Source organism: Mastomys coucha, unplaced genomic scaffold, assembly GCF_008632895.1.
Source record: "Mastomys coucha isolate ucsf_1 unplaced genomic scaffold, UCSF_Mcou_1 pScaffold20, whole genome shotgun sequence".
Taxonomy (NCBI): Eukaryota; Metazoa; Chordata; class Mammalia; order Rodentia; family Muridae; genus Mastomys; species Mastomys coucha.
Genome location: NW_022196903.1, coordinates 101,731,443 through 101,757,744, shown reverse-complemented (window position 1 = coordinate 101,757,744; position 26,302 = coordinate 101,731,443). Strand labels below are relative to the sequence as shown.

The 26,302-nt window shown below is 44.0% G+C and overlaps 1 protein-coding gene across 20 annotated transcripts in view; it reads right to left on the bottom strand.

Moving 5' to 3' along the window:
• Nucleotides 1-26,302, bottom strand: part of Itpr1 (inositol 1,4,5-trisphosphate receptor type 1) — a 335,636-nt gene that overhangs the window by 40,487 nt on the left and 268,847 nt on the right. For all 20 annotated transcript variants that reach the window (XM_031382803.1, XM_031382806.1, XM_031382804.1 and 17 more), the window contains 7 exons: nucleotides 25,237-25,332; nucleotides 22,300-22,422; nucleotides 20,990-21,094; nucleotides 17,270-17,462; nucleotides 11,863-11,985; nucleotides 4,991-5,166; nucleotides 90-254 (listed from right to left, as the gene is read on the bottom strand). In XM_031382803.1, the coding sequence (XP_031238663.1) occupies nucleotides 90-254; nucleotides 4,991-5,166; nucleotides 11,863-11,985; nucleotides 17,270-17,462; nucleotides 20,990-21,094; nucleotides 22,300-22,422; nucleotides 25,237-25,332 (981 nt within the window). The remainder of the gene's footprint in view (nucleotides 1-89; nucleotides 255-4,990; nucleotides 5,167-11,862; nucleotides 11,986-17,269; nucleotides 17,463-20,989; nucleotides 21,095-22,299; nucleotides 22,423-25,236; nucleotides 25,333-26,302) is intronic.

The window sequence follows — 26,302 nt, the reverse complement described above, 5'->3', positions numbered from 1 at the left end:
GGCACAGTAGCTGCGATTAGAAGGTGGGGTCTGTGATAAGAGATGACACAGTTCTCCACATGTGAAACATGTGAGCCCCTGGTACTCACCAGCAAACTATAGAAGAACTCATGTACGAAGAGGCCCATGGCACAGATCAGTAGATACAGCAAATGATAAAGGAACTCAACATCCAGAACCATGGCTCGGTAGCCTCTGGTGAAGGTCCCACAGTTGCCCACAAAGCTCATCAGGAAGATGATTTTATTGCAGACCTGAGAACAGACGGTGGTGGGAAGAGTCAGATGGCAGAGACCATGCTCAACTGTGCGTGAGAACTTGTCAGGAGCCTTAGCACCGAATGCCCACCAAGCTCTCTCAGAACTGTCCTGTGACTCCAAGTCATCCCATCACTCTGCTTTTCAGGCATAATACAAATTACACGGTAGTCAAATCATTTCATGTGCACCAGCAATCAAGCACTTGTGTACGGCAAAAACAAAATTAACACATACTGAAATGATGGTTTTCGAAATGAACCATTTCTAACATTCTTATATGAGAATACAGTCAAATGCAGAAGTCACCTCTCTCCGTGAACTCTGTGATCAGCATGGTTAAAGCTTGTTATCTAAGCTGGCTCCAGTCCAGACACTACGGGGCAGATGAGAAGTGGACACTTCTCAACTTTCTTTGCTTCTGCATTCACAAGTAAGTTGAACATTTTCTTAAGAAACAAAAATAGGGTTTGCCAAAATGAGCTCTTTGTCCTGTACTTCTTTTGGGGAATGATTTCTGACCTTCCCATGGAGATCCAACCCTTTCTAAGAACCAGTTCCCGAGGTCTGGAAGCAGCTTCATCCAGACAATCACAACATTATATTCTTCTAGATATAATGATTGTTCAAGGATTGTCATGTGATCAAATGAGCCAATAAAACCCAGGAGGCATTTTTCTGGGATTATAGCAAAAGACAATTTTGGTTTTTCTTTTTTTTCTACTTACCTTGAACCTGAAGGAATATGACTTTAGGGCTACTGTCCTCTTCTTACCACATCATGGACCATAAAAGTCACAAAAGTTCAGTGGACACAGAGGCAAACAAGGGGACATAAGAACTGGCCCCTGATGCCACTGCCTAAGCCTCCATATTCAGCTATACCCAAAGCCAGGCTCTTGCTTTCTATGACAAAATGAACCAATGCATTTCCTCTTTGCTTCAGCTAGCTTTGGTTTCATGATACCTACTTTTGAAGGGACCCTAACTTATCTACTAGATAATACATTTGTATGTAAACAGACACCCTGGGCCTGGAAATCCATCTCTATTAACAGGCTGACAGAAAAGCTGGAGAGAAGACTCTCTGAATGCACTTGGGAAAACCATCTTCTGCGATTCTAGTTCCCTTGGCATCAGGCCCATAGCCATCCTGCCAGCTAATCTGTAGGCTAGTGTAAGCGAACTCCTTGACAATCAGATAAGGGAGGACACCAGCACAGAGAGCCTCCAGCTTTCTCAAGCACGCTCAACGTACAATAGACCAGGTTTCCCAGTTCTGACCCTGTGGGTAAGAGTCCCTCATAGGGCAGTAAAGCATGGCTGACTCTGGATGGAGTTTTAGAGAGGGGTTTGGAGAAACGAGAGATGATCACAGTCCGGTTGACACCATAGAACCTCCTACACACCCAAGTTTTAAAAATCTGAACAGGCCAACAGTCCACTTCAGCCTACTTGCTCTTCTCTTTTACATTCTCTGCTTCTCCAGCAAGCATCTCCTGTTTATGGACTCAGTCAGTCTATCGCCCCTACTCCACACGAACAACTTGACCAACTTTTGATCTAGCTTCCTGCTCTAGCTCTAAGGGATGCTGTCAGTATACACCATGTCTTACGTTCCGAGCACATCCATTTGGCTTCCTCTAGCAGGAGACTCATGAGCTTGTTCTAACCCCTAACCCCAGTGCGCCATCCTTTTGATAGCACTCTAGCCTCTTTCCCTAGCCTTCTCCTGTTTGTTCAGCTACTCTGCCTTATTCCATATACACTAAGTGGTGTCTCTGGCTAAAACAAAACAAAACTCTTAAGTGGCTATTTATGATAGCTGTGCTGGCCTCCATAGCCAATGTATTAAAAAATGGCAATTGTCTAACTTGAATATTCCTTGAAAATGGTCTGTGTTAAAGGTGTGCTGTCTGTGGAATGATCAAAGGACAGAACAAAAAGAAGCAGATAGTCACCCTTTGTGAGGAACTAATATATTTTCTTTCCATTCATCCTGTCCATCATCTGATCATCCTGCCTTCCCTTTGAAACTTCTCACAGCATGTGACACCTATGCCATTGTCTCTAGAACTTCTTTCTCTTTGCCATTGTGCCCTTGGTTTGATAATTGCCAGAGCTAACAGTAATGGCATGTCTTGTCACCTCAGACATGACAAGTGAACAATGAGAATGCACTGTTGCATCATTTTGTTTTAGATGCTGGCCATAGTCTTGCCCCAGCCACCCATGATTGGAAACTTAGAATTAAATTTGTATTTTTTACGATAGGGAGATGGCTCAGTTGCTAAAGTGCTTCCTGTGCAAGCCTGAGTTTCATCCCCAGAATCCATTAAAAAAAAAAATCCTTGTGTGGTGGCGTGTGCTTGTAATCTCAGTACTGGGGAGGCAGTACTTGCTGGCTGGTCAGTGAGCCTAGCCAATCAGCAAGCCTTAAGCTAAGGAAAGACTCTGTCTCACATAAGGTGGATGGCTCCTGAGGAAGGACACTAAAATTGATATTTGGCCTCCATACATACTGGTACAAACACATGTACACACATGAACCCCAGTCCCAGACCCAGGTGGTTTGAATAAAAATAGCCCCCACAGGCTCCTGACCCCAGTTGGTAGACTATTTGGGAAAGATTAGGACATGTGACCTTGGAAGAAGTGTGTCACCTCGCGGTGGGCTGGCGGTAGGGAGTGGATCTGAGGTTTCCAAACGACTAGAGCCGCTCATAGTTTGCTCTTGCTGCCTCCTGGCTGGGGATCAAGATGTAAACTCAGACGTTCCTACTGCCAAGCCTTAGCTCCCCCATTAATCGACTGGAGCCCTCTGAAAGCCCAATGTAATGCTTTTTAAATTGCCTTGGTTATGGTATTTTGTAACAGCAACAGAAATGCGACTAATACACAAAATAAATTTATTCCTTTCACTGCCCATCTAATTAAGACAATAATACTTCTCTGCTTCTCTGCTCTGAAGAAAAAGGCCTCGCCATTGTTTGTCAAGGATATGGCTCTGCCTTTTTGCCTACCCCATGGTGTTCTTTCCTTCATCACCGAGACACCTGCAGCTTGTGTCTTATGTCTACACTGTGACTCAGCCTTACCACACCTGATCAAAAGCACTGGCAGAGCCCCAAAGGCCTCCCTGCCTACAGTGCCTCCCACCCCAGTCTACAGAACATGGAGGAGTGAATTTTCTAGAATGCCTTTGAAAAGATCATCTTGGCTCAAAACACTGCAAGCATTTCCTACCAAGGTGAACAGAGTAGCCCAGCATTATTCCCACTGACGCATCTGCCATGTAGGTTCCTTTCTCGGAGACCTGTAATTATTCTTCAGGTCTTTGAAAAGTATTGTAGTTACAACACTTTTAATGGATTTTGTCATTGACCCTCTATTTCAATTCCCCATCTAACATTCCCCACCACGGAACGATGTTTTGGAGATACAAGTGAACTTGGAAGAAGATGTCCAGTGGACTTCTCCCAGAGTTCAGTGTTCCAGGATTAGTTCCCTTCCTAAACTCGGCTGTCTGGTCTACTGCTCCACTTAGGCCTATGAAGCCTAAAACAAGCAAAATGCTTTCCTGAGTCTTGCCCTTCCTGGCCTCACCTTTTCTATTCTTTCATGTACAGTTTCATAAGGTGTGGTGGCAGACGCTTGTAATCTTATCACTCTGGACAGCTGAGGCAGGAAGATTTGAGGTCAGCATGGGCTACATCATCAACGGAAGATCCGCTTGGGAGATAAAGAGAGTTCAAGGCTAAGCTGGGCTCTACAGCAAGAATATTTCTAAAACCCAAACCAAACCAAAACCAAGTCAACAAAACACAATTTCAAACCCACTGCCTTTCTCTGAGCTTATTTTGCCAGAATCCTTGATGCTTTTTTGATCAGAATACCTAGACGCAATTAGGTATCACCCGTACTTTTCTATGACGCTTCCATTTTTGTACAGCCACCTCAGTTTTCTTACATGATTAGCATAGAAACCAAAGCCAAAGGAAGGTACTTTGAGAGTCCCAAGATGCAGGAGTCCCATGCCACCTACAGCCTTCCCTCAGTCATCTCTATTTCCTCAGGACCCTTGGCATCCCTTCAACCCTAGTGACAGCACTCCTCTGGCCTCTACTGACATCTAAATAGCCATCCATCATTTTCTTCTTCCCTCACCACTTGCTCTGTCTGTTTATGAACAGTCCCTCTAACCTCTCCCCTCTTTCCTATGTGAGCCCTTTGAGAACGGAGTGCTATGTTAATATTTGATCATTTGATTTGCTGGCTAAAAACCTATGGTCCAAACAAACCTTTGGTCAGACTGGCCAAACTAACTTAAACTTCCTCTGCTGCTACTGTCCCTGTCTAGCTCTTGAGAGGGATACTCTGGAGGAAAGGTCATGTTGAGGCCCAAATGATGCCCTGGGAGACTCAATTTACCCTGAAGAGATCAAAGGAAGATGTCAGTCTAAAAGCATTTTTTTTTTCTAGATTGAAAACCAAAGTCAAGATGCTAGGGACCAAATGGAAAGCATTTCTATTTTTTCATATATAAGAATTTTACTATAAGGCCAGTGGTAGTGGCACACACCTTTAATCCCAGCACTTGGGAGGCAGAGGCAGGTGGATTTCTGAGTTCAAGGCCAGCCTGGTCTACAGAGTGAGTTCCAGGACAGCCAAGGCTACACAGAGAAACCCTGTCTTGAAAAAAAAATTTTTACTATAAAGCAATTCATACTTACATTGAAAGCTCCCAGCAGAAACAGTGTGGGTTGTAACCCAACTGAAAATATCAGTCGTAGGATTGTAGAAGCAATTAAGGCCCGGATGCCATGGGGCTTGGGCAGAGCAATGACAATGGCCAGAGAGATGAGCATGGCTGTCCACAGGAGGCCTGACCAGTGCGGCTCTAGTGTTCCTGGAAAGACAATACAGACGTCTTTGGAATTTGTGTTTTTCTGACATCTAGGTGACAGAGTAAGGACATTTTCTTCAGTCACTTCTCTAAACGATGTTCTGATTTTTTTTTTTTACCTCAAATTCTCAGTTTCAATGTTTTTAGATTCATGTTTCTTATGTATTCCCCCTGCCCCCCAATTCTCTGGTCTTCCTGTGTATTTTGGGTTTAGCTGAGACATTACTATTTTTGGTAAGTCATACCTACTCACAAAGAACTTGCAAAATGTTTCCCCTACGCTATGCCACCATACTTCTTGGTTATCCCCATAAGCCTGGCATGCTAGGGAAGTGCTCTACCCACAGTGCCATACTCCTTGATCAAATGCTACTAATTTCTTTCTTTTCTTCCTTCCTTCTTTCTTTAAGATTTATTTTTATGTTCACTCATGTTTTACCTACATATATGTCTGTATGAGGGTGCCAGATCCCCCTGAACTGGAGTTACAGATGGTTGTGAGCTGCCATGTAGGTGCTGGGAATTGAACCCTGGTCCTCTGGAAGAGCAGTCTATGCTCTTACCATCTGAGATATCTCCCCAACCTCAAATGCTGCTTTTTGCTAACCATCATTTTACGTGTCTGTCTTCTGTTTAGACTCTTGAGAAAAGTATATGGCACAGAGGAGACACTGGATTCTTATTCAACAAATAAAACTCATTCGCAGGTCATAATTTGCTTCTGGGGAAGGAGGAACTGGAAGACTAAGCTTACTTATATTGAAAAATGTGAAGTAAAACTGCAGGTTCCATGGCTCAATTTGATTTCCTCAAGGGAAGGAAGAAGGCGACTTCCAGCTCTTGAGCATCATCTACAGTTAGATTAACCCAGTAGATAATGAGCTTCTACCAGTTTTTGTCATCTCTTGCTATTTCAGGTTCTATTTAGAGTGTCCCACGAGATGTCTTGGTTACATAACATGAGCCAACGTGGCTAAAAATACAGTTCTGTAAAACACTCATTAAAAAAAATAAAACACCCCTATTGCAAATGCTGTCACATTTTGAGTCTCCCTCGGATGTAAACAAGCAGTGCTACATGATTCAGGACACTTATATAAAAGAGTTTTTCTTCTTTAGACTAGCCAGGAGTGTAGCCCAGCTCAGGAGGAGGCACCTATGCAGGTGGCTGCTCTTTCTCCAGCGAAGAAGTCACAGCCACCCGAGACATTTTCTCTTCAACAACTGTCCCCCTAGAGCCAGCCACTTGCCTTTTTTTTTTTTTTTTTTCACTTTCAACATCCTTAAGGAAGAAAGGCTGGTTAAAATGGGCACAAAGTGGCAGTTCAGGTTTCCACTGTCTGTGTTAATGCTAGGTGGGTGTGGTGGCTCTCCTGTAATGTTACTGAGTAGGAGGTGGAGACAGGCAATCCCCTGAGCAAGCTAACTAGGTAGACGTGCTTGGGCTCAAGTGAGAGACCCTGTCTCGATATACATAGTGGAGAATGATCAAGCAACACATGCAATGTTAATATTGAATCTCCACACACATGTGCTCACACACATGCGAACACATACACCGTATTCACAGAAAACAAAAAGGCACATGAGTTTTATAGAAGCTAAAAATGTGGATTCTGGGTGGCATATGTACCATTTTGTGCATGTTTAACAATGGTCACACATCCTGCTGTCTCTCCTGTTCTCATTAATTACCATTTAGTCAGCCCACTCCAGCAACCTATAAAGTTGGTGCAGTATCCCTACTTTAAAGGCAACCCCGTCTTTATGTATTTTATCCAAAGTGACTTGGGAAATAGCTAGAAGAAGTACATGCCTCTAATGTTAATAGTCTTTAGCTATTGTTAAAATAAAAGCATCAACTCACTCTGTGCACAGATCAAGAATTTTGACAGTTTGTTGTTATATGACCATCACAGGATGTTGTTGCCACAATCAAGACACAGAATGTGCTCACCCTGACAGACTGCCTAGAGGTCGTTGCAGTTTACGTGTTGCCCCACCCCCACTCCCGGATACCACGAGTGTGCTTCCTGTTACTATAATCTTGCAGTTCTCATGAAAATGGAGAAATAACTGTATTAGGAGGTAGCCTTTTGTGTGACAAAGAAGTGTTTAAGAATCATGGTGGCTACTTCTACTTCACTGTTTTTACTGCTGAATAATAGTCCATACTGTGGATGTACAGCAATTTATAATTTATTTATTCATTCAATAAATGAATGGCTGTTTGTGGTCATCCCAGACATACCGAGAATGTTGCTACTAGACCATTCAAGGGCAAATCTAGGAGTGGAAATGATGTTATCATTTCTTGTGCAGAAACACAGAGAAGTAGATGGCTAGTTCTTACACAGAATGTGCAATTTCGTGAGCTATTGCCATACTGCTTTCCAGCCAAAACAATCACACTTTTTTTTTTTTTGACCTTTCATTAGTCCTTGATATTAACCATCTTGTGATTCAGCCATTTTAGCAAGTCTATAGAAATACATCACTAGTCTAATTTGTATTTTAATGATAACTCTAGATATTGGCTATCTTCTCGAGTACCTACTTGGGTTTTCTTTTGTTAATTATTAGAGCAAATACTTTGCCCATTCTTTTAATGTGATAGGTCTTTCTATTGCAGTGTTTTATGTGTTCATATTCTGCATTTATGTTCTGATATAGTGAGTTAATCTTTGGAGATGTTTTCTCCCATTCTCTGGCTTACCTTTCATTTCATAAATGTTTAAACATTTTAAACAGATTTCTTTTTTCTGGCTATACTATGTAGCCACACTATGTAGCTCTGGCTGTCTTAGAACTCTTTGGGGTTGAACTTATAGAGAGCTGCCTGACTTTGCCTTTTATGTGCTGGGATTTAAGAAAAAAAATCCAAAAGCCTGGCTTTTAAAAGATTCAAAAGATTCTCAATGTCTTAACCATAAATGTGGCCAGCACAACACTTGCATCCAAGGCCTGAAGAGGCCAAGGTAAGAACCTGTTCCTTCCCTGCTATTGACACAGTACTGAAAACTAGTGCTAGACTCCAAGAGACTGGGTCTAGAAAGAAATCTTGGAGACAGCTGGAGAAATGTGAATTTGGAATATTACAAGATTTACTGTTAGTTTTGTTACATATGATAATGGCCTGGTGGTTATATATATTTTAAAATATGCTTATAAGTTAGAGGCACACTGAAATATTTATGGTCAAAACAACAAAATGTCTAAACTTCTCTAAAATGTTTCAAAAATACAGTGGGGGGCTAGAGGAAACAAGTTTAGCAAAATGTTAATTGTTCAAGCTGGGCTGATGTACATGGCAGTTTGTCATGCTGTTCCTTCTACTCATGAGTAAGTTAAAAACATTTCAATAATAAGAAAGTTTAAGGAGTCATACTGTCTTTAAGTTGAGCCATTGTGGCATGCTCACAGACTGAGCAGTATCTGACTTTGCACCAGGGCTGTGCTTCTGACAGGTGGCTCAGTGGGCTGGGATGATGCTTTTGAAAAGGAGCTTTTAAGGCCACTGCTGCTCTTGGCTGCAAAGGTCATGGAAGCCATGGAACCACAGCGTTGTACAAAATTAGATTGTTATGTACATCTAAGAGGTACATTTTAGCAATCCTGTTTTTAGAAAGATTCTGTGATGCAAACATACACACAGGACATTTTATTTTGGAAGTGCTGGAGCTCAAACCCTGGTCTTGGTCATGCGTGGCAAGCATCCTTCCACTAAGCCGCACCTACAGAGTCTAACACATACTGATCTCACATTGGCATTTTCAGGCCAATTAACCAGATACATTTTCTGAACAGTATGAAAACAACCACTTTCCTGAAAACAGTTGGTGCTGAGCACAGAAAATTTCCAGAACACATATTACAAATGCAAGCATTCACTCTAATGGTGAACTGTTGCTTCCAAAGTAACGGCAGTGTCCATATCGTGAAAGGGGACTCACAGGTCAGATCAGCCTCTTTTCATTCCCAGGAGCTCTGATACTGCTTTCCAGTAAATCCATTGGTATGGAGTTCTAAAGCCCGAGACCCATAGTCAGACAAGGAAATCTTGTGATGTTCAGGCTAATAAAGGTGGGCGCCACACCCAAAGTGTATGACCATAGAGTTGGAAAGATCTCAACCATCACCTCATTCAAGGGGTCTCAGATTTGACTGGTAAGAGATAGGCTTCTACAACTATTTTGTCAGCGCCTTCTAGGCATTTCTGAAGCCACATCAAAGCCTCAACAGCCTCACTGTCAGCATCTTATAACACAGGAAACATCCAGAAGTAACCAAAGAGGTCTGCACGGAGTTGCATGAGCAGTGACCAGCAAACCCATGGCTAGAATTCCACAGTATGAAGGCTAATACTGAAGGTGAGGGGTGTCAACTCAGTGTCTCCAGATGGTGTGGATGCTGGTGCAAATGACTGGTGAAGAAAACAGTTGGGGTAAATCATTAAAATCTATACGAAATATCTTTAGAGGAGTGGAGGGCAGATGAGAGCTGATCCAAAGAAATGAGTGGATAATCTGCTGAGAGGAACACATAACTTCTTGGGTTCTTGAGCTGGAAGAAGACCGGGTAATCACCAAAAGAGGTTTGTACTGACTCCCTAACTCCTCTCATCTCTACTGATTAGAATCTTTGTTAAGGGAGATAACTCCCCAGAGGAAAAACTGTAGGCCTGTGTTCTGATCAAATCTTTTCAAATATTAACCCTCAAGTTTCCTAACATGGCATTTAAAGTAAATAAATACACACACACACACACACACACACACACACACACACACACACACACAAGGTCTATGTTTAAATCATGCTTTGGGGAAGAAGTAGCCATTCAAATGGTGCCTTCCATGTAAGTTAAGTCCAAACAGAAAAGTTAAGTCCTTGAAAGAATATATGGCATTATACAACATGTTATCACTTTAAAGTTGGTGCTTAAGTATACTTTTATTACACATGTGCTGCTTAGACCTATGACTGTGATATTCAGTTCAAATATTCTCAGTGTTTTCCTTCTTTATTACAGGAGGCAGGTTGTTATATCTAAAGGTGAACTGGTAGGCCAAAAAGCTCTGAAAAAAAAAAATTAGCTAACAATCAATCTTCCTGGAAACTGGGCTGCATGGGGTGGGAACAAGGTTCCATGCTAGAGCACCTGTCCTGCATGCATGAAGGCTTTGATTGTATCCTAACAAGGTGAGGAGAGAGAGGGGACATGAATATCTAACAGAAGACGAGCCTTTCACGTCTGCCACCAGAACCCCCCAATGCCAATGGCTCTGAAACACCAGCCATCACGTTGAGGGTTCCCAATAGAGAAGTGCTGTCCTAAACTTTGCCTTTTCTCATCAAAATATGTTGAAGGTGCATGTGGGCGTCTGGAAGGAGATGGTAGGTGGGGGAAATCCACGAATGGCCGCAGGCAGTTCTCCACAGACTAAACACTCAAGGAGTACTGGCTACAGTCTCAAGACTTGCCTTACCCCTGACCTGCAAAAGGGGGAAAAAAAACATTCCAGAGGTTTCTTAGTCTTCAGTTGAAAGCCACCCCAGAACCATGGTATGGGAAAACCTACCTTTGTCTATATTTATGTCTATGCTGTAAGATCAGCTATGTACCTGACTGGCTTGGTGTGTTCTCTCTCTCAACTTCTTGGACACATGCTTTCCCCGTATTGTAAGTCATGGTGCTTAAGACAATTTCTGACAGGCTCAATAGCTCCTCCTCCTCCTCCTTCTAACTATTTTAAGTTTAATTTAAAACTAGATCTTGCTTGGGTAAAAGCAAGTATTTCATCTTATCTGCAAATGGATAACTGGGATTCACCAGTAGTTTCAGTGATAGGATTTAAGACCCAAGTCACAGCCTTCCTGGTGTCATCAGCTATTTCTTTGAAATTAAAGATACTGAACCAACTACGGTAGCTATGCCCATGTATGGGCTAGTTTTGGGTCAATTTCCCACAAGCTAGAATTATTTGGAAAGAATGATTCTAGAATCAAAGGGTACATTAATTGCCAAAGTGTCTCCACCTAATTGGCTTGTGGATAAGCCCATGTTTCGTTTTCTTGATTGATGATTGATGTGGGAAGGCCTAGGTCCCTGTAGGTGATTTGATCCCTGAGCAAGTAGTCCTGGGTACTCAAAATTAGGATTCTCGGGCTTTATATATATATATATATATATATATATATATATATATATATATATATTTTGCTTTTTAAAAATAAGATTTTAACAACATTTTATTTTAGACTGGACACCAATGGGATTACTTAGTATTTAATTTATCTATGAAAAGAATATCTCAAAATGAAGTGCAAGTCTGTTTTTCTGCAACGTTTTGCTAGCAAAATCAAAAAGCAGGCTGAGCTAGCCATGAGGAACAAGCCAGTGAGCAGCACTCTTTCATGGTTTCTGCTTCCTTTGACTCCTGCCTCCAGATTTCTGCCCTTATTTCCTTTAATGATGGATTGTGATGTAGAAGTCCTCTTCCCCAAATTGCTTTTGGTAATGGTGTTTTATGACAGCAACAGAAACCATAGAAAAATAGAAAAATAAGTAAGACAGTCTATCACTAGAAGGCTAAAGCAGGAGAGAAGAGCCTGGGTTCCAGGCTAGCTTGAACTTACAGCAAGACCGTGTCTCCAAAAGATAGGGCAGAGTACTTAAAGAAAGAAAGGTATGGTTACCTCCCCTCACTCCTTTAAATGGATAGAAAAATGCCACCAGCAGGTTCATCAGGACGGCCAGGTTGAAGGAAATGCTGCTCCAGAAAGACATGTTTCGGGCACACCAGTACAAGACAGGCTGGGCTGTGGAGACAGATGAAGCTGGTGAGGTTGTTGACTACTGCACGCCAGAGGGCTAGAGATTACCATGACCCTTCCTTCGGCTAGATCCCCACAAGTCCACTCTTGTTCCCAGTTTTGATCCCAACAGTAAGAGCGAGAATTTGTTTCAGAGCTGGCACACAGTGACATGACATCAGGTCACTGGAGAACTCACAAACAGAAGCTTCATTGGGGTACAAGGGAAAAGAGAAGGGCAAAAGCTGGGCCATCTAAAAGTCCTTCATGCCCTGTCAACTCCACCAGTTATGGAATCCGAGGGTTATTCAGAGTTCACATACTGAGATTCTGGTTCTCTCCCAGACCTCCAGTGCCAGATGAGATGCCCAGAGAGACCCAAGAATTCAATTAGCCTTTTAGAAATGCCAGGGAGACAGAACATTCAGAGTTAGCACAGCTGAGCCTCTGACTGGGCCTGGTACCATTTTCTTCACTTAAACGCCCCGTTATTTCCCCTGTGTGGGACAGTTACCCACTTTTCACCATCGACTCCCTTGCCATTTCCCTCAAGCCGTATAGTTGATCTCAAAACCAAGAAATTGGGGAAACCACATGGGGCTGGCCATGGTCAGCATTGGAGTTTACATCCAAAAGCTGCAGGAGAGAAGAGATATGACACAAAGCTATAAGTTTATACTGATGTGGCCATGCAGGGGGCAGCTTCCAAAAGACAGCCTCAGAGCACAGCACAGGATATGTGAGACAGGATCTCTATTGTGTCCCACCTCCCCATCAGTGAAATCTTCTTCGTAAAACTTTAGGACAGCAGCCAATGACAAATCCAAAGACCCTGTAATGATGCCTGCAACAGCAGCCAGGCCTTTGGAAACATCCATCCAAAGAGAGTTATGGCACAATTAAAGAGGTCTCTGCTAATTTAGTAACCGTTGATAATCGTGTTGGAACTTGGTCATGGGCACTGTTTCAAAACTGCTGAGTTACAGAGCTATGAGCAATCATCTAGTTTGAAACTCTTCATCTCCAAAAAGAAGAGAAACCAATGCCCAGACATTGGAGGAAGTATTTGTGATCTTGTTTTCCCAATTAGTGATCATCTGGAGTCAGTAAAAGGGATTAAGACAGATGGCTAACGCCACCATTCAATAGAGGAGCTGACTAAATCCAGTCAACTGCCAGGTGGCAATTTAATATTTTGTAAAATAGTCGTGAAACAAAAATGAAATCTTTTTTTGAGTCAGGGTTCCATGTGGTATCAGCTAGACTAGAACCAACCACACAGGTTAGGATGACCTCAAACTTCTTATCCTCCACCTCTTTTTCCCTGAGCACACTGTGTGCCACTTGTGTCTTTTATATGGTGCTGAGGATCAAACCCAGAGCTTCACGCATGCTAGGCAAGCACTGTATAACCGAGCCACACCCCAAGCCTGCTGAAGCAAACTGGAGATGAGAATTCATCTTGTCTGACTGTAACAGCTATTGGCACTTCCTTGGGTTCTGAAGTGGATACCTCTGGTATATGTAAAACAACAACAACAACAACAACAACAACAAAAACGCCTGAAAATAACAGGAGAGATGAATGGCTGAACGCTGGTGAGTGCTGAGGCTGAGGGACAGCTTCAGGAAAACTGACAGCAGCACCCTCTGCACACTCATGTGTGGCATCAAGAGCTCATAAGATGTCCAGGGAAAAATACAAGAAGCTGGCAGAAATCTGCGATGGTCCTTGGAAGCCAGAATTCCTTGCATGGGAACACATCCCCTTCGGTGCAGCTGCCATAAGTGGTCTTTAACTAGGGTACATAGCTGACAAATAAATCTAATTTTTCAAAGCTAATATTCATTACACTCTCTGAATCTGAATCTGAATCTCATTGAATCTGAATGAATAATCAGTTCTATAGGTCAACTAGTTATTAATACATGTATAAAGTTATGGTTAAAGATCCACAATATCTTCACACTTCCAGTGGTACATGGAACCAGGTCCCATCCTTCTCCAAAACCTTCTCCCTTCTCAGTTCTCCATATAAGCTGCTTCTCCATCCTCACCTAGTGGTAGTTCCCACAAACATGTGGTGCTTTCCATGTTCTCTTTCTGCTGGGATACAGCACATGCCCCAGTCTTTGATGTAACTCTTCCTTTGATGGAATACCATGAGAGGGGCAGCTAATCACACTGTCCTGAGTATGGCTCTATCTATGCTATGCTTCTAATATGAAGAGGACATTTTACATGCAGGCATGGAGTTTCTAAGGGCAGGTCATAAAAGCCCTGTGGCTTTCTCCTCATGCTTGCTCTTCAATCTTTACTCTAAGGAAAGCAACTGTTGTGTCATGAGGATATCCCAAATTCATTGGAAAGGTCTATGTGCGGAAGAAAGGAATGCCCTGTTTTCAGAGCTATTAGAGAGCAGTAAGAAGTGGGCTCATCAGGGCCAGGCAAGAGCTTAGATGACAACAGCACTGGACATTATCTCAGCGGTTACCTAATGAAAGACCCTGAGCCATACCTATCCAGCTAAGCCATTCCTGACCAACAGAAAACTATAAGAAAATGAGTATTTGCTGTTTTAGGTCATTGTGCTTTGTGAATGATTAAAGCAATTAACATATTTTCTATGATAAGCAAAATAATGTCCAAATGTCTGAAACCTCAGTTGTCAGCTTGTAAATGTGTTATGTTACATGACAAAAGGGACTGACAAAGTAATTTTAGTAAAAGGAGGAGGCAGAAGATTCATCCTATCCATATCTGGATTTTTTTTTTTTTAACTCAGTGAGAACCTCGCCAGACTCCAGACTTCCAGACGGTAAAATAGTACATTCATGTTCTTGTAAGCATCAGAGTTTGATATTGCAGCAGTAGGCAACAGAACATACCTCCCCATCCCCTAATCTTCTAGGCTGTGTCCATCCAAATTCTGCTAGACGTTACCATCACTCATCCTCTTCTTTCAAGTCTTTCCCCATACTCCTGTAACCTGTCATTTCTTGGTTATATCCCTGGTCATAATCAGCTTCATATTGTAGCCACTTCAAAATCTGCTTGTGCCGCCGGTCTTCTTACGGAGCGTTAGTTCCCACAGGAGGAAACATGCGCACTGCCGGATCCCCCACTGTCCCCCTGCAGCATGTTCCCTAAGGACTGTGACTTAGGAGAAGTGCTGTACTTGCCACACACCAGCACAGTGGTAGACCGCTAGCACCTGAGCCAGATGAAGCTATTTAAGTAATTGCATCCAGGGCATGTCTTGGTCACGCTGGTTCCTGGTTTGTTTTAAAGAAACTGGGCTTTTCTGGATGACTTAGGATGCCACACAAGCAAATGCTAACTCTAATGTAATAAGCACGAGGGAAAATTCCAAGCAAGAAATAGTCAGCATAAGCAACTCCATCTGAGCTTCCTCTTGCTCTGTCGTCTGGGTTACACAGCGTAGAGTCTTCTCTTCACCAGACAGAAGTTCTTCAGGTGTCAGAAAGGGACAGCCCGAGAAAGTATGTGTATGCATAGAAGGGTGTGTGTATATCTTTCAAGAAGAAAGCAGGAAAGGGTTTCCGAGGAGCAAATCAAATTTCTTGATCTTTATTTTATATGCATGGGCATGTAGTTTGCATGTATGTATGTGTATCACATGATGCCCGGTACTCAGAGGTCAAAAGAGTGTGTCCGATCCCTGGGAACTGGAGTTACAGATGGTTGTGAGTGGCCAGGCAGGTGCCAGGAAGTGAACTCAGCTCTTCCGCAAGAGTAGCTCTGGCTCTGAACTGCTGACCCATCTCTCCAGCCCTATACTGATTTCTTAACACTACAAAACACTCACATCAGTAGACAGACACTGAGGGAGAACTGCCTACTGGCTTCCCATCACATTCGTCACAACCTTCACGACTTCAGCCAAAGGTAAGCCAGCTTTGTCAACAGGACCGAAAAATCTCTGCACACTTGGCAGAAAGTGAAAAGCAGTGTGTTCTATTTTAATTCTGTTTCTAATGAGTACATCTCTCCCCTTCCTAAGTACTTAGGTTGTTTAATTCACTTATTGTTTTTCCATTTTTCTCTCAGCACGTAGCTTTGGAGGCAATTAAAGATTTTCAGATGACAAGTATTGTTGTCTTTAAACTTCCCTAAAACAAACACTACTTTGCAAAAGCCAGGAAGACTGAAATAAGAGAAGACATTAGCTATACTTCACTAAAAATCTTGGAATGATGAGGCAGGATCTCTGGAGAAAATGAATCTTTACTGCCCACCAGCTCCCAGAGGGTCTGGGAATGGGTAAGCTGCCTGCCTGAGTGCGTAGAAGCGGTGGGTGGTGGAGGTGGACTAGAGAGCGCTTCTCCCTAGGAGCTCTCCTCCTTGGTACTGAGGACCTGCTACTACTGTGATTGCACAACTCTTTGCCATGTGTGAACCCAGGAGAGCAAGGGAAGTGAGGAGGAAGGCAGACAAGGTAAGCCTGGTGAGGAAGGCAGGCCTGGCTCTGCTCAGGCTGGCAAGGACCAAAGATAGCACAAGAGGTCCCGGAAACCGTGCTCTCTCTTACCCTGGCCGCACCCTGCAAAACGCCTGGCAGATCTCAACTAGAGTCTGGCTTTGGAGTTTCAGATTAAAATTAAAAAAAAAAAAAAACCCTGGCACCCAACTCGCACACAAATAAAGCATGATCCTTTAAAGTTGGTCACAACAGCTGCTGCCAAGCTCACTGCTGGTGCTGAAGGATCACATTAAAAACGCTAATGAAAACTGGGAGTCCAGAAGCCCTCTGGGCGAAGCACTATAAATGCGCCTTAGACAAGTAATCTTCATTTGACTTGGCTGGCTTTGTCATGGGACCTGCTAGTGAGCCATGCTGCATCTTATATGGCAAACAACTGCACCGCCTATAAATGCCTGGGAGTTCTGACCCTGAGCTACTCCATCAGAGGGAAGATAGAAGGTCTCAGGAACAGGTGTGCCAGTCTGCACTCCCAGCCGGAGGGAACCATCCTGGGGGGGGGGGGGGCAGAGTCTTTTCTGTGCCTAATTAGTTTCCACAGGGAAACACCTAAGCCGGCACGCTAAGCCATCCATGAAGCCCATTTCATAGCGTGAATGTAGCTCATTTAGGGCCCTTAGATTGGGCCTGGATATTGAACTACCAAAGGTCTCTGTATTCAGAGGGCGACACCAACACCAACCGTTCCTGACTTGCTTGTTCTTGGAGGTACACACACTCCCCTGGCCAGGTGTGAAGCCTCGGAGCTGTACATTCCCAGAGCGTGTCCAGGCACTATGACTCACCTCGAAGTTTCTTCTGCCAGTTCATCTCATTAAAGAGGTCCTCGGAGCGCAGGAAGAAGTCATTGATCTTGCTGCCTTGCTCATCCCTCTCTGTGGTGTAATATATTCGAAGTTTGGATTCTTTAGTCAGGAATTCACAGATGCTGGGCACGGGGAAGACAATCTGTTCCATTGTCCGGTCCAGTCTGACAATCTAGGGTTAAAATGGAGGGTAAGTGGTTACTCTCTAAGTCTTTTATGCAGACTCTTTTGCTTCGAGTTTGGCAGTGAACTTGGGTTTCGAGGCTCAGGATAATATGAATCTGTCTGATTTGAAAGCCCTCAGCTGCGTGCATGTGTGTGTTTGTGCATGCACACTCCAAACATAAAAGTTGTGTTAAGTCTGTAAGAATTTGTCTAACCTCATGCTCCATTCATTTAAATATGATCAACCTCCCCCCTTAATATCTGAATGCTTCTCCACTTTTAAATACTGGCTTGAATTTTGTGACTGTAGCATGGGATATTTCTTTTTTAAAAATAGTCACTGGGATCATGAAAGCATTATAGTTACACTCCACATACCCCCAAGGTACTCTAAAGTGATGCTCTTGTGAGACTGTAGATAAACAATGTACAACCATGGCTGGGTATTGCTGAAGTGCTTGTCTGGACGAACAACTGATAAGCTTAAAGACAACCAGCTCGATTTCACAAGCTGACAAGCTCAGCCAGCCTAAAGACTCAGCAGCAACAGACACTGACACTGTAGAGCATAAAAATTAGTTGATCCAAAGGAGCAGATGGGAAACCCATCTCTCATTTTCCTTTAGATATGACCGGCTTTCATCTGGAACAATTTATACCGTGTTTCAGAACATTCAGCGGAGGCTGGTGCTGTACAATGGAACTTTCTGCAATGATGGGGCCATTCTTGGTGTGTCCACGAGGACAACCACTAGTCACAGAGGCCACTAAGCACTAGGCACATGCAGCTACTGCAAACGAGCAACAGAATAATTACTCGCACCTAATTTTGATTTAACAGGGACGGCTTAATGGCTATCATGCTAGATAGGACAATGTTCATTCACAGTATAAGCCTCACCTACTATTCTTCCTCAGAGAGCAGAACTGGGTTAACTCTGAAAAGGAACTTTTAGAGCAGACCTTTGCTTTTCTACCACAGTTGCAATGACTTCTTACATCTTGTCATAATATTCAGGATGCATGATATATGGACCGTTAGGCCCACTGGCCCTGGGAGGGCATCAGTGTTCCTTAAACTGGCTTTGTGGTGCTGCGGGGGGGGGGGGGGGGGGGGGGGGGGCTGCAGGGTTCCTCCATTTCCTCCTTAGATGGGCTCCATCTCCAGAGTAATCTGTTTCCAATTTCAAGACACTGTACTAATTCACAGTTTTAAGGGCAGAGAGTTCTGAAAGGTCACAGGCTGCAGCACACCAGAGACATGGCCTCTTGGCCTTCCTGCATTCTTCCCCAGAAGCTGAGGCGGTCAGGTGAAGCCCACGGCTGACGCCCTTGACAGGAAGAGCTTGCTCCCTCTCTCAATACCTTTGTTCCCTGATGGGGCAAGAGAGATGACTCAGGCCCAGTTGTAGTGGGAAACTCTTATAGAAGTCAGACAGGTTCTCACAGCTGACTCCATAAGTACAAGGGCCTCCTGAATCTAGCTAGAGCTCAGGCTTTAGGGGGTAGGGGGACTCAGAATCACTCTGCTGTCAGAATGGTTTTGGTTCAAAGCCAAACTGGTTTAACTGGAAGCACAGTGTGTGGTTAATACCTAGAACCAGCCTGGGACACAGGCTCAAGGGCTGGGACACAGGCTCATGGGCCTACTCTATATATTTGTTGTGAAGTGGCCACCTGCTTCATACAGACTAGCATTAGGACCATCCCTTCTTTCACTCAAGCATAAAAGAGATGTGCAGCTGGCTTCAGCAGGAAAAGGGAGGAGAGAGGAAGACTTCTGGCAAGAATTGCATTCTATGGCTGAAGAGGGAAGGGTCCAAAGTCTGCTAGCGAAGCCCCAAGCAGCTGTGACACAGTACCTCGGATCTGCATACATAGGGGAATCAAAGGGAGGATCCTGGCCAGGCAAGGGCCAGCTTCAGAGGCTTAGAACAGTTTTTAAAATTACCTTGCTTGGGCAGATTTAGCAGTGGGTGGGAATCAAGAGGACAGAATAGCATTTCTTCTCTATCCCTAGTAGTAAGAGACTTTGTTCATGCCTTTCATCTCAGTCAGGCTTCAGTCTCCTCCCAATTGGGCCAGAGAGTTGGACAATACCCTCCTGATTCTATTCATCTTTAACCTTCTACACTGCCAAGCTTGTCTCCTAAAGGATGCAGAAGACAGAGCTGGCCTTTTGGCTAAGCTTCTGGCCAGGATCAATAAATCCAGACTATGTGTTCACATACATTTGGCATGGCTGATTGAGTTGGTCAAATGAAGCATGTCATCAGGACGGTCTGGAGAGCTGAGACAGCAGGTAAGAAGAGACTCCCAAGAGTCTCTGTCCTGAACGTGTCATTCTGCCCAACCAGTCTCTAATGTCTATCAAATCCCTCTCCAGACATTATGATAAATCCATTAGCAAAACAAGGTACACTATCCTGTTTATTGACCCTGGAGCCAGACATGTTTCTTTTCAGATACTAAGAGACAATGCAGGTGATCTAAAGGATCGGGGGTCAGACAGCCTGGGATTCATACTCCAGCTGTGAGCCTGAAAGTGAGGAAACTTAGTGGAGAGCTCCTCTATTTTCCAGGTAGAGATGATGCTATGTAGTTGAGGAGGTCAATGAGTGTTTTGCCCTGTTAAGATGCATAGAGCAGAGTGGGGTTCTGGTGGGGGAGATGCTAGCAGTTCCACCGCTCTGAAGATCAAGTGTAGGCATCTTTCCAGGACAGTGTGTACACTTCGACTTCTCTGTGTTATTTCCTCTCCTTAACTTGCACATTTTCACCTTGATTCACTCCATTCCAGCCATCATGCCTTCTCTTGCACACCCCTTACCTTGTCTTCCTTGTAGAGGTCAGCGAAGCTCCTCCCTCGGGGAACTGCTTGTTCCAGTCCTGTGTTCTTTCACTCTGTATCTAGATTCCATTCATTCAGAACAGACCTCCTATAAGCTACAGGTCCCTCTGCTAGACTTCATGTGTATATATGTTCATATGTGCGGGTGGGTACTGGTATACATATACAGAGAGAGGCCAGAGTCAACCTTGGTATCTATCAGTCAACAGCACTCTCTCCCTCCTGTTCCTTTTTGGAGACAGGGTCTCTCACTGACCAAACTGTCTCTAAGAAGGCCAAGCAAACCCAGTCATCTGCCTGCCTCTGTCTTCCCAGCACTGAGACCACAGTGCATGATAATACGTCTGGCTATTTTCTGTGGGCTCTGGACACTGAATTGGGTCCTTGTGGTTGTATGGCAAATGTTTTATCAACTGAGCTGTCTCCTCAGCCCTACCTACTTGCTTTAGGAGCCAGCCAGAAGTTGTAATCAAATCTATATGGATCTGATCAGCATGTCTCCCCTCTGCATGTTAAGCAGTAATCAGGATTGTTTTGATCAGCACTGGAAATCTGGTACCTAATGGGAGGAGCTAGCAAACAGGAAGCACTTCAACGTTTTTATTGCTCAGAGCAGTGAGAACACTGCAGGTCCAGGCCTTGCTGCCTGAGCATTCCCCGTTCATGGCTTGATTGGTTCATACCTCAATCTGTGCTGTGTGCTTCGCATAGAACTCCAGAGCTTCATCACCGTCCACCTGGCCTCCAGGTTTCAGCATGGTTTGAAGTTCTTTGTTATGCCGAGCCAACTAGAACACAAGCAAAGAGACACTGGGAGTCAAGGATTATAAGAGCGTTTTAAACTCTAGGTTCCTTTCTTTCTTCGAGACAGGGTCTCATGTATCTCAGGCTGGCCTTGGACTTGTGATGTAGCTGAGGATGACCTTAACCTTTTGATTCCCCTGTTTCTTCCTCCAGAATTCCGGTTTTACGAATGTACACTGCTGCAACCAGGGCTTTTTGCATGTTATATCAACTGAGCTGCACCCAGCTTTTCTAACTGAGTCTAAAAAAAACTGCACAATGACCAGCAGTGAGCCAAAGGCCAAGGTACCTAAAGAGAGGCTTTGCCCAGAGACTATTTTGGGAGACTGGCATGAAAGAGTGGACAGTTCATGCCCATGCAGGATACACCTTTGCTCTGATTTCTTAAGCTAGGCAGGAGGGACATGAAGTTTTCTTCGCACCTTATTAAGCCTCCATTCTGGGGCTCTTCAGAAACCCTTTTGGATGCTACGCGCTGAGTATGGAGGCGATGTGGGACAGGGGAGTGTTTGAAATCATTCAGTATGTATGCAGGGGCAGGGACCTAGTAACTCCAGGCCTCTTGCCTCCTTCACTGTGTTATGCCCAGGTCCTGTACCCAAGTTTAAAAGAGGCTAAGGAAAGGACATGCCAATCTCCACTGGGCTTCAGCTGTCCCATCCCCACCCAACACCTGAAGACACTAGCACACCCGAAGAAGCCACTTCAAAAACCCAGACACTTGGGAAGAGATTATGAAATACGGCATGTTGGTGTCAGGGAAGCAAGTATCACCCAGAAAGGCAAACAAAAGGAAACTGTAAGGACAGGTTCCCACAGATCTCCAAATGTGATAATCAAGGAGGCTCAAGTTTATTTCATTAGGTTGTTAAGAGAAACTCATTAGTATTTATAAAATGCCCAAGACTCCTTTTCAGCGGCTCCAGACAAGCATTCAGTATCACTGCTCAAGGGTAGATGTGTATAGAGAGCATGGGGATTTCCAAGTCCCTGACCTAACATACTGTAAAAATGGCAGTGTCCTGGAATTCAGCCCCTCAAGGCAGGTGGGCAAACACACCTGCAAGCCATGTTCACATGGGTACAACCAGTGCTAGAAGAAAGCTTTCCCGGAAGAGTCAGTCTCAGGGCACCTCCAGCTTAGCATGCTTGTGATGTGTAGAAGGTCAAGAGAAAGAGAGAGCTGTACCTGGTGAGCGAGGATGTAGATGTTGTGGCCCACATTTCTGGGGGAGGCGGCTCCATCCTCACCATTCTCCCCATCCTCAAATTCCACTTCGCCTTGCATGTAGGCCTTTTTGATCACTTCCACCTTTGGGTAGAGACAAGAGAATACATCTCCTGACTCAGGGCTGACCCCTGTAAGACTGTCATCTATAGCTTAGACAGCAGTCTCTACTCCTGGAGCAGACACTGCTCACCAAGGACTATAGCCCATCCCATCAGGCTTGGATGCAGCCCAGACTCTTTAGTTCTAATGATCCCAGGAGTAAGTACCACCTTCCCTCATGAGAGAAGTTCATTCACTCTACTTGGACCAATACATTCAATGGCTGGCCCATATCCTTCTGCACTAGAAGTCGATGGTGAAAAAAAAAATACTAACAGGGTAACAAAGGGTTCTTGAGATATGATAGTTCATTGGTTAAATGGTTCATTACCATGCAAGCAGAAGGGCTCAGTTTGAATCCTAGAACCCACAGTAGAAAGAGTGAGCCAGTGATTGATTTCTATATGTACACCACCACCGCCATGAACATGCACAGAGACATGCACTACTACCACCAGTACTACCCAAACCCTTGAAAATAGCAAAATGTGATACACTCCCCACCCCAAACTTTCCTTATCCCACTGCTTCCTTGGGGTTTGATGAGGGGGAGTGCAGATTAGTAAGAAATCCATTAGCTTTTGGTAAATTAGTGCAATCTCTTTCTGTTAAAATGTCATGCTAACAAACATTTTGTGAAGTCTCAGAAATTCCTACTCCTTTATAGATGTGGAAATAAAGACACAAAAGAATGTTGCTAAGGTCATGGTTCATGAACCAGGACTTGAACTTAGCCACTACCCTTCACAGCTGCCTGTCTGACTCTAGGATTCCTCACAACCTCCTAGCACACTTCTTAGAGCACTGTACCATCTGCTGACTGCTCCCACTCACTTTGGTTCCCAGGGTGAAGAAGCTGGGACTGCTTGCATCTAAACCCTCCCCGTGGCACTCGGCACAATGCCCTGCCAAGCTTTCCTAAGTAAACATGTCATTCAGAATTTAATAATTCAAACACTGAGAGTAAATATGTTCAGTTATACTAAGAATTTATCATTTCCTTGGATGATTCAGAAGGTACTTCAGCCTGGGGCACCTTCTTCATTGCCACTGGTCATTATCTGGGACCTTCTCATTATCCAAGAGGTCACCAGGAGGCATTTGGAAAGCTACATATTCTGTGCTGACAGTGGCTCAGCTGCTGGATGTAACTTCAGGGACGAGACCCTCGTTCTCTAAGCTTGTTTTCCAAGCAGTTCTAAAACCAAACACAGCATGTTATGTACACAGAGAACACACATAGGTGCATGCATGCATACATGTGCACATGCGGATGTGTTCTGGATTTTCAAACTTCCTTCCCGTTTGTCTTCTTAGAGCCCTGGTTGCTACAAGAAGACTTGATCCTTTCTGTGATCCAGAATAATGTTCTCTAACCAAAAGGGGGCAACCCAGGAGTTGGTGGAGCTATAGCAAGGGCTCGTAGCACTTGTTCTACCCATGACAGTCTTGAAGAGTCAGGGCATATTCTTAATTCATATGATCTGAAATGGGTTCTATGCAAGGGCCACTCTGACCCTACTAAATAATGACCCTTGGCTATCCAGTTACCCCCAGTTACATAAACTGTTATGTAAACTCGCAGAGAATCCTGTCTCTGCAGAGAACTCACTACCTGACCTCAGGGATCAAAGAACCACGCTGCTGTGAACTTTTATTTAAAGGATACATAAAGGGACTTTGGTCTGGCCTCTAGTGCACATCCAGGTCACCAGGAGGCAGAAATGCTTTAATGCCCTCATTTAAGCCTGTCGGTTACAGTTTATTTGCATGGGGCAAAGTCCAAATAGACTCGGCTCGTATCACCCATCCTTGAACACTGCTCCTTTCACAGCTCAAACCACCAACTCCCAGCATGGGGAGTCACAGTCTATCATAAATGTCACCCTTGGAAAATAAACCAGGTCATGTTTCAAGGAAACAAAAAGCAAACACCAACATTCAAAATAGACTCTCCTGTTGTTCAGACAACTGCAGCAAGAACAGATGTGAACTTATAAGTCTTTAAAAGACGTGGCAGTAGGCGATGTATGTGTGGTGGCACACACCAGTCATCCCAGTGTATGAAAGGGATCATAAGCTGGGGTACAGTAATTCATCATTTTAAACCATCAAGGCTGTCAGGGAATGGTGGTGCAGACCCATAACCCCAATTTGTGGAGGTGGAGGTAGAGTCCAGAGTTCAAGGATAGCCTTAGCTGGACAGTGAGTTTGAACTCAGCGTGAACTACATGGGACCATGTCTCATTCCTACCCCTGCCCTCTTGCAAAAACAAAGCAAAATGCCCCAAATCAAGAGCTGGGAATGCAGCTCAGTGGTAGAACGCTTGCCTAATAATGAATATGGAGAGGAAAATGGACCTCAATTCACACTGGGCTATATGCCAGGCACCATGCTAAAAGTCTGATGGGACTCTTGTGTTCTAGACTTTAAAATGACCCTTCAATGTAAGTAATATTACCTTCTCTTTTACAGATCTGGAGAGTGCGGCTCAGAGAGCTCACTACGGTGACATAGTCAAAAGAACAAGCCATGGACATGAACTCAAGACTCACTCACTGCACACTGGTCTCCGAGATCAAGCAAAGGGGAGGGAAGCTTCCACACGTGGACTGTGCTGATAGGTCAATGTGAAACATCCCATGTCCACTGCCGTACTTCTCTATGCAGTCATGGGGCTGGATTAAATTATTGTGGAATGTTTTCAGAAGCTCAAAGAAGCAGGTCCATTATTCTGTCCCAAATTTTGCTTTGAGTTCCTTGGTACTCCTGTCAAGGGATGGGTGACAACTCACCAGCTCCTTGGGCCTCATGTTGTACAGGATCCTCTCTGCATTTTCACTATCGTGTCTGCTTTCCATGATGGCCAGGAGTAGCTTCGAAGCATTGTTCTAAATGGAGAGAACCAAGGGAAGAAATATGGAGGAGAAGCCTGGGCAGCTGCCTGGACATATGTGCCCAGCTGAACGGGTGTGCATTGCACAGTACTTTCACCAGTCAGAGGGTATGCTCCTGGGAACCTTAGAAGTATATGGGCATAGCCTGAGTTGAGACTAAGAGGCCTGTATTTGTTAGGACATGCATTACATTTTTGGAATCTCTGACAATCTCTGGAGCCCAGAACAGGATGAGAGGTTGTTTAGGAGCACACTTAAGACACTGCCTTCGGGCTGGTGAGATGGCTCAGCAGGTAAGAGCACCGACTGCTCTTCCAAAGGTTCTGAGTTCAATTCCCAGCAACCACATGGTGGCTCACAACCACCTGAAATGAGATCTGATGCACTCTTCTGATGTGTCTGAAGACAGCTACAGTGTACTTATGTATAATAATAAATAAATCTTAAAAAAAAAAAAGACACTGCCTTCAAGAATGGTCTGTTAGCTAGTAAACCCCACAGCAGCTCTAGCAGAAATAGGCAATTTACATAAGGGTGCTGATAGGTGTGGTTTTCTCATTGTATCCACAGGGAATAACATGTGCATATAATCTATGTATCTTCTTTGTCTATTTCATCTCTGGATTATTTGTTAGGCCTGGTATGGCATAAATGCTGCATCAACACTCAGACTACACTCTCTGGGGAGTAAGAATAAGGTCAAAGGTATACACACACACACACACACACACACACACACACACACACACACACTTTCAGTATAGATACAACCTTTCTTCCCTAAATATTTTGTTATTCAATATTGGTGGACAGAGATGACAGGCAATAAATGTAATTTCTCCTTGTCCAAAATCCATCAACTTTCATGCTTCCTAATATTTTGAGTACATATGATATTTGTGAACAAAAGTGGCCCAAAGGAACACTTCACATCCACTGAGGCATAACTTCCTATTACGTTAAT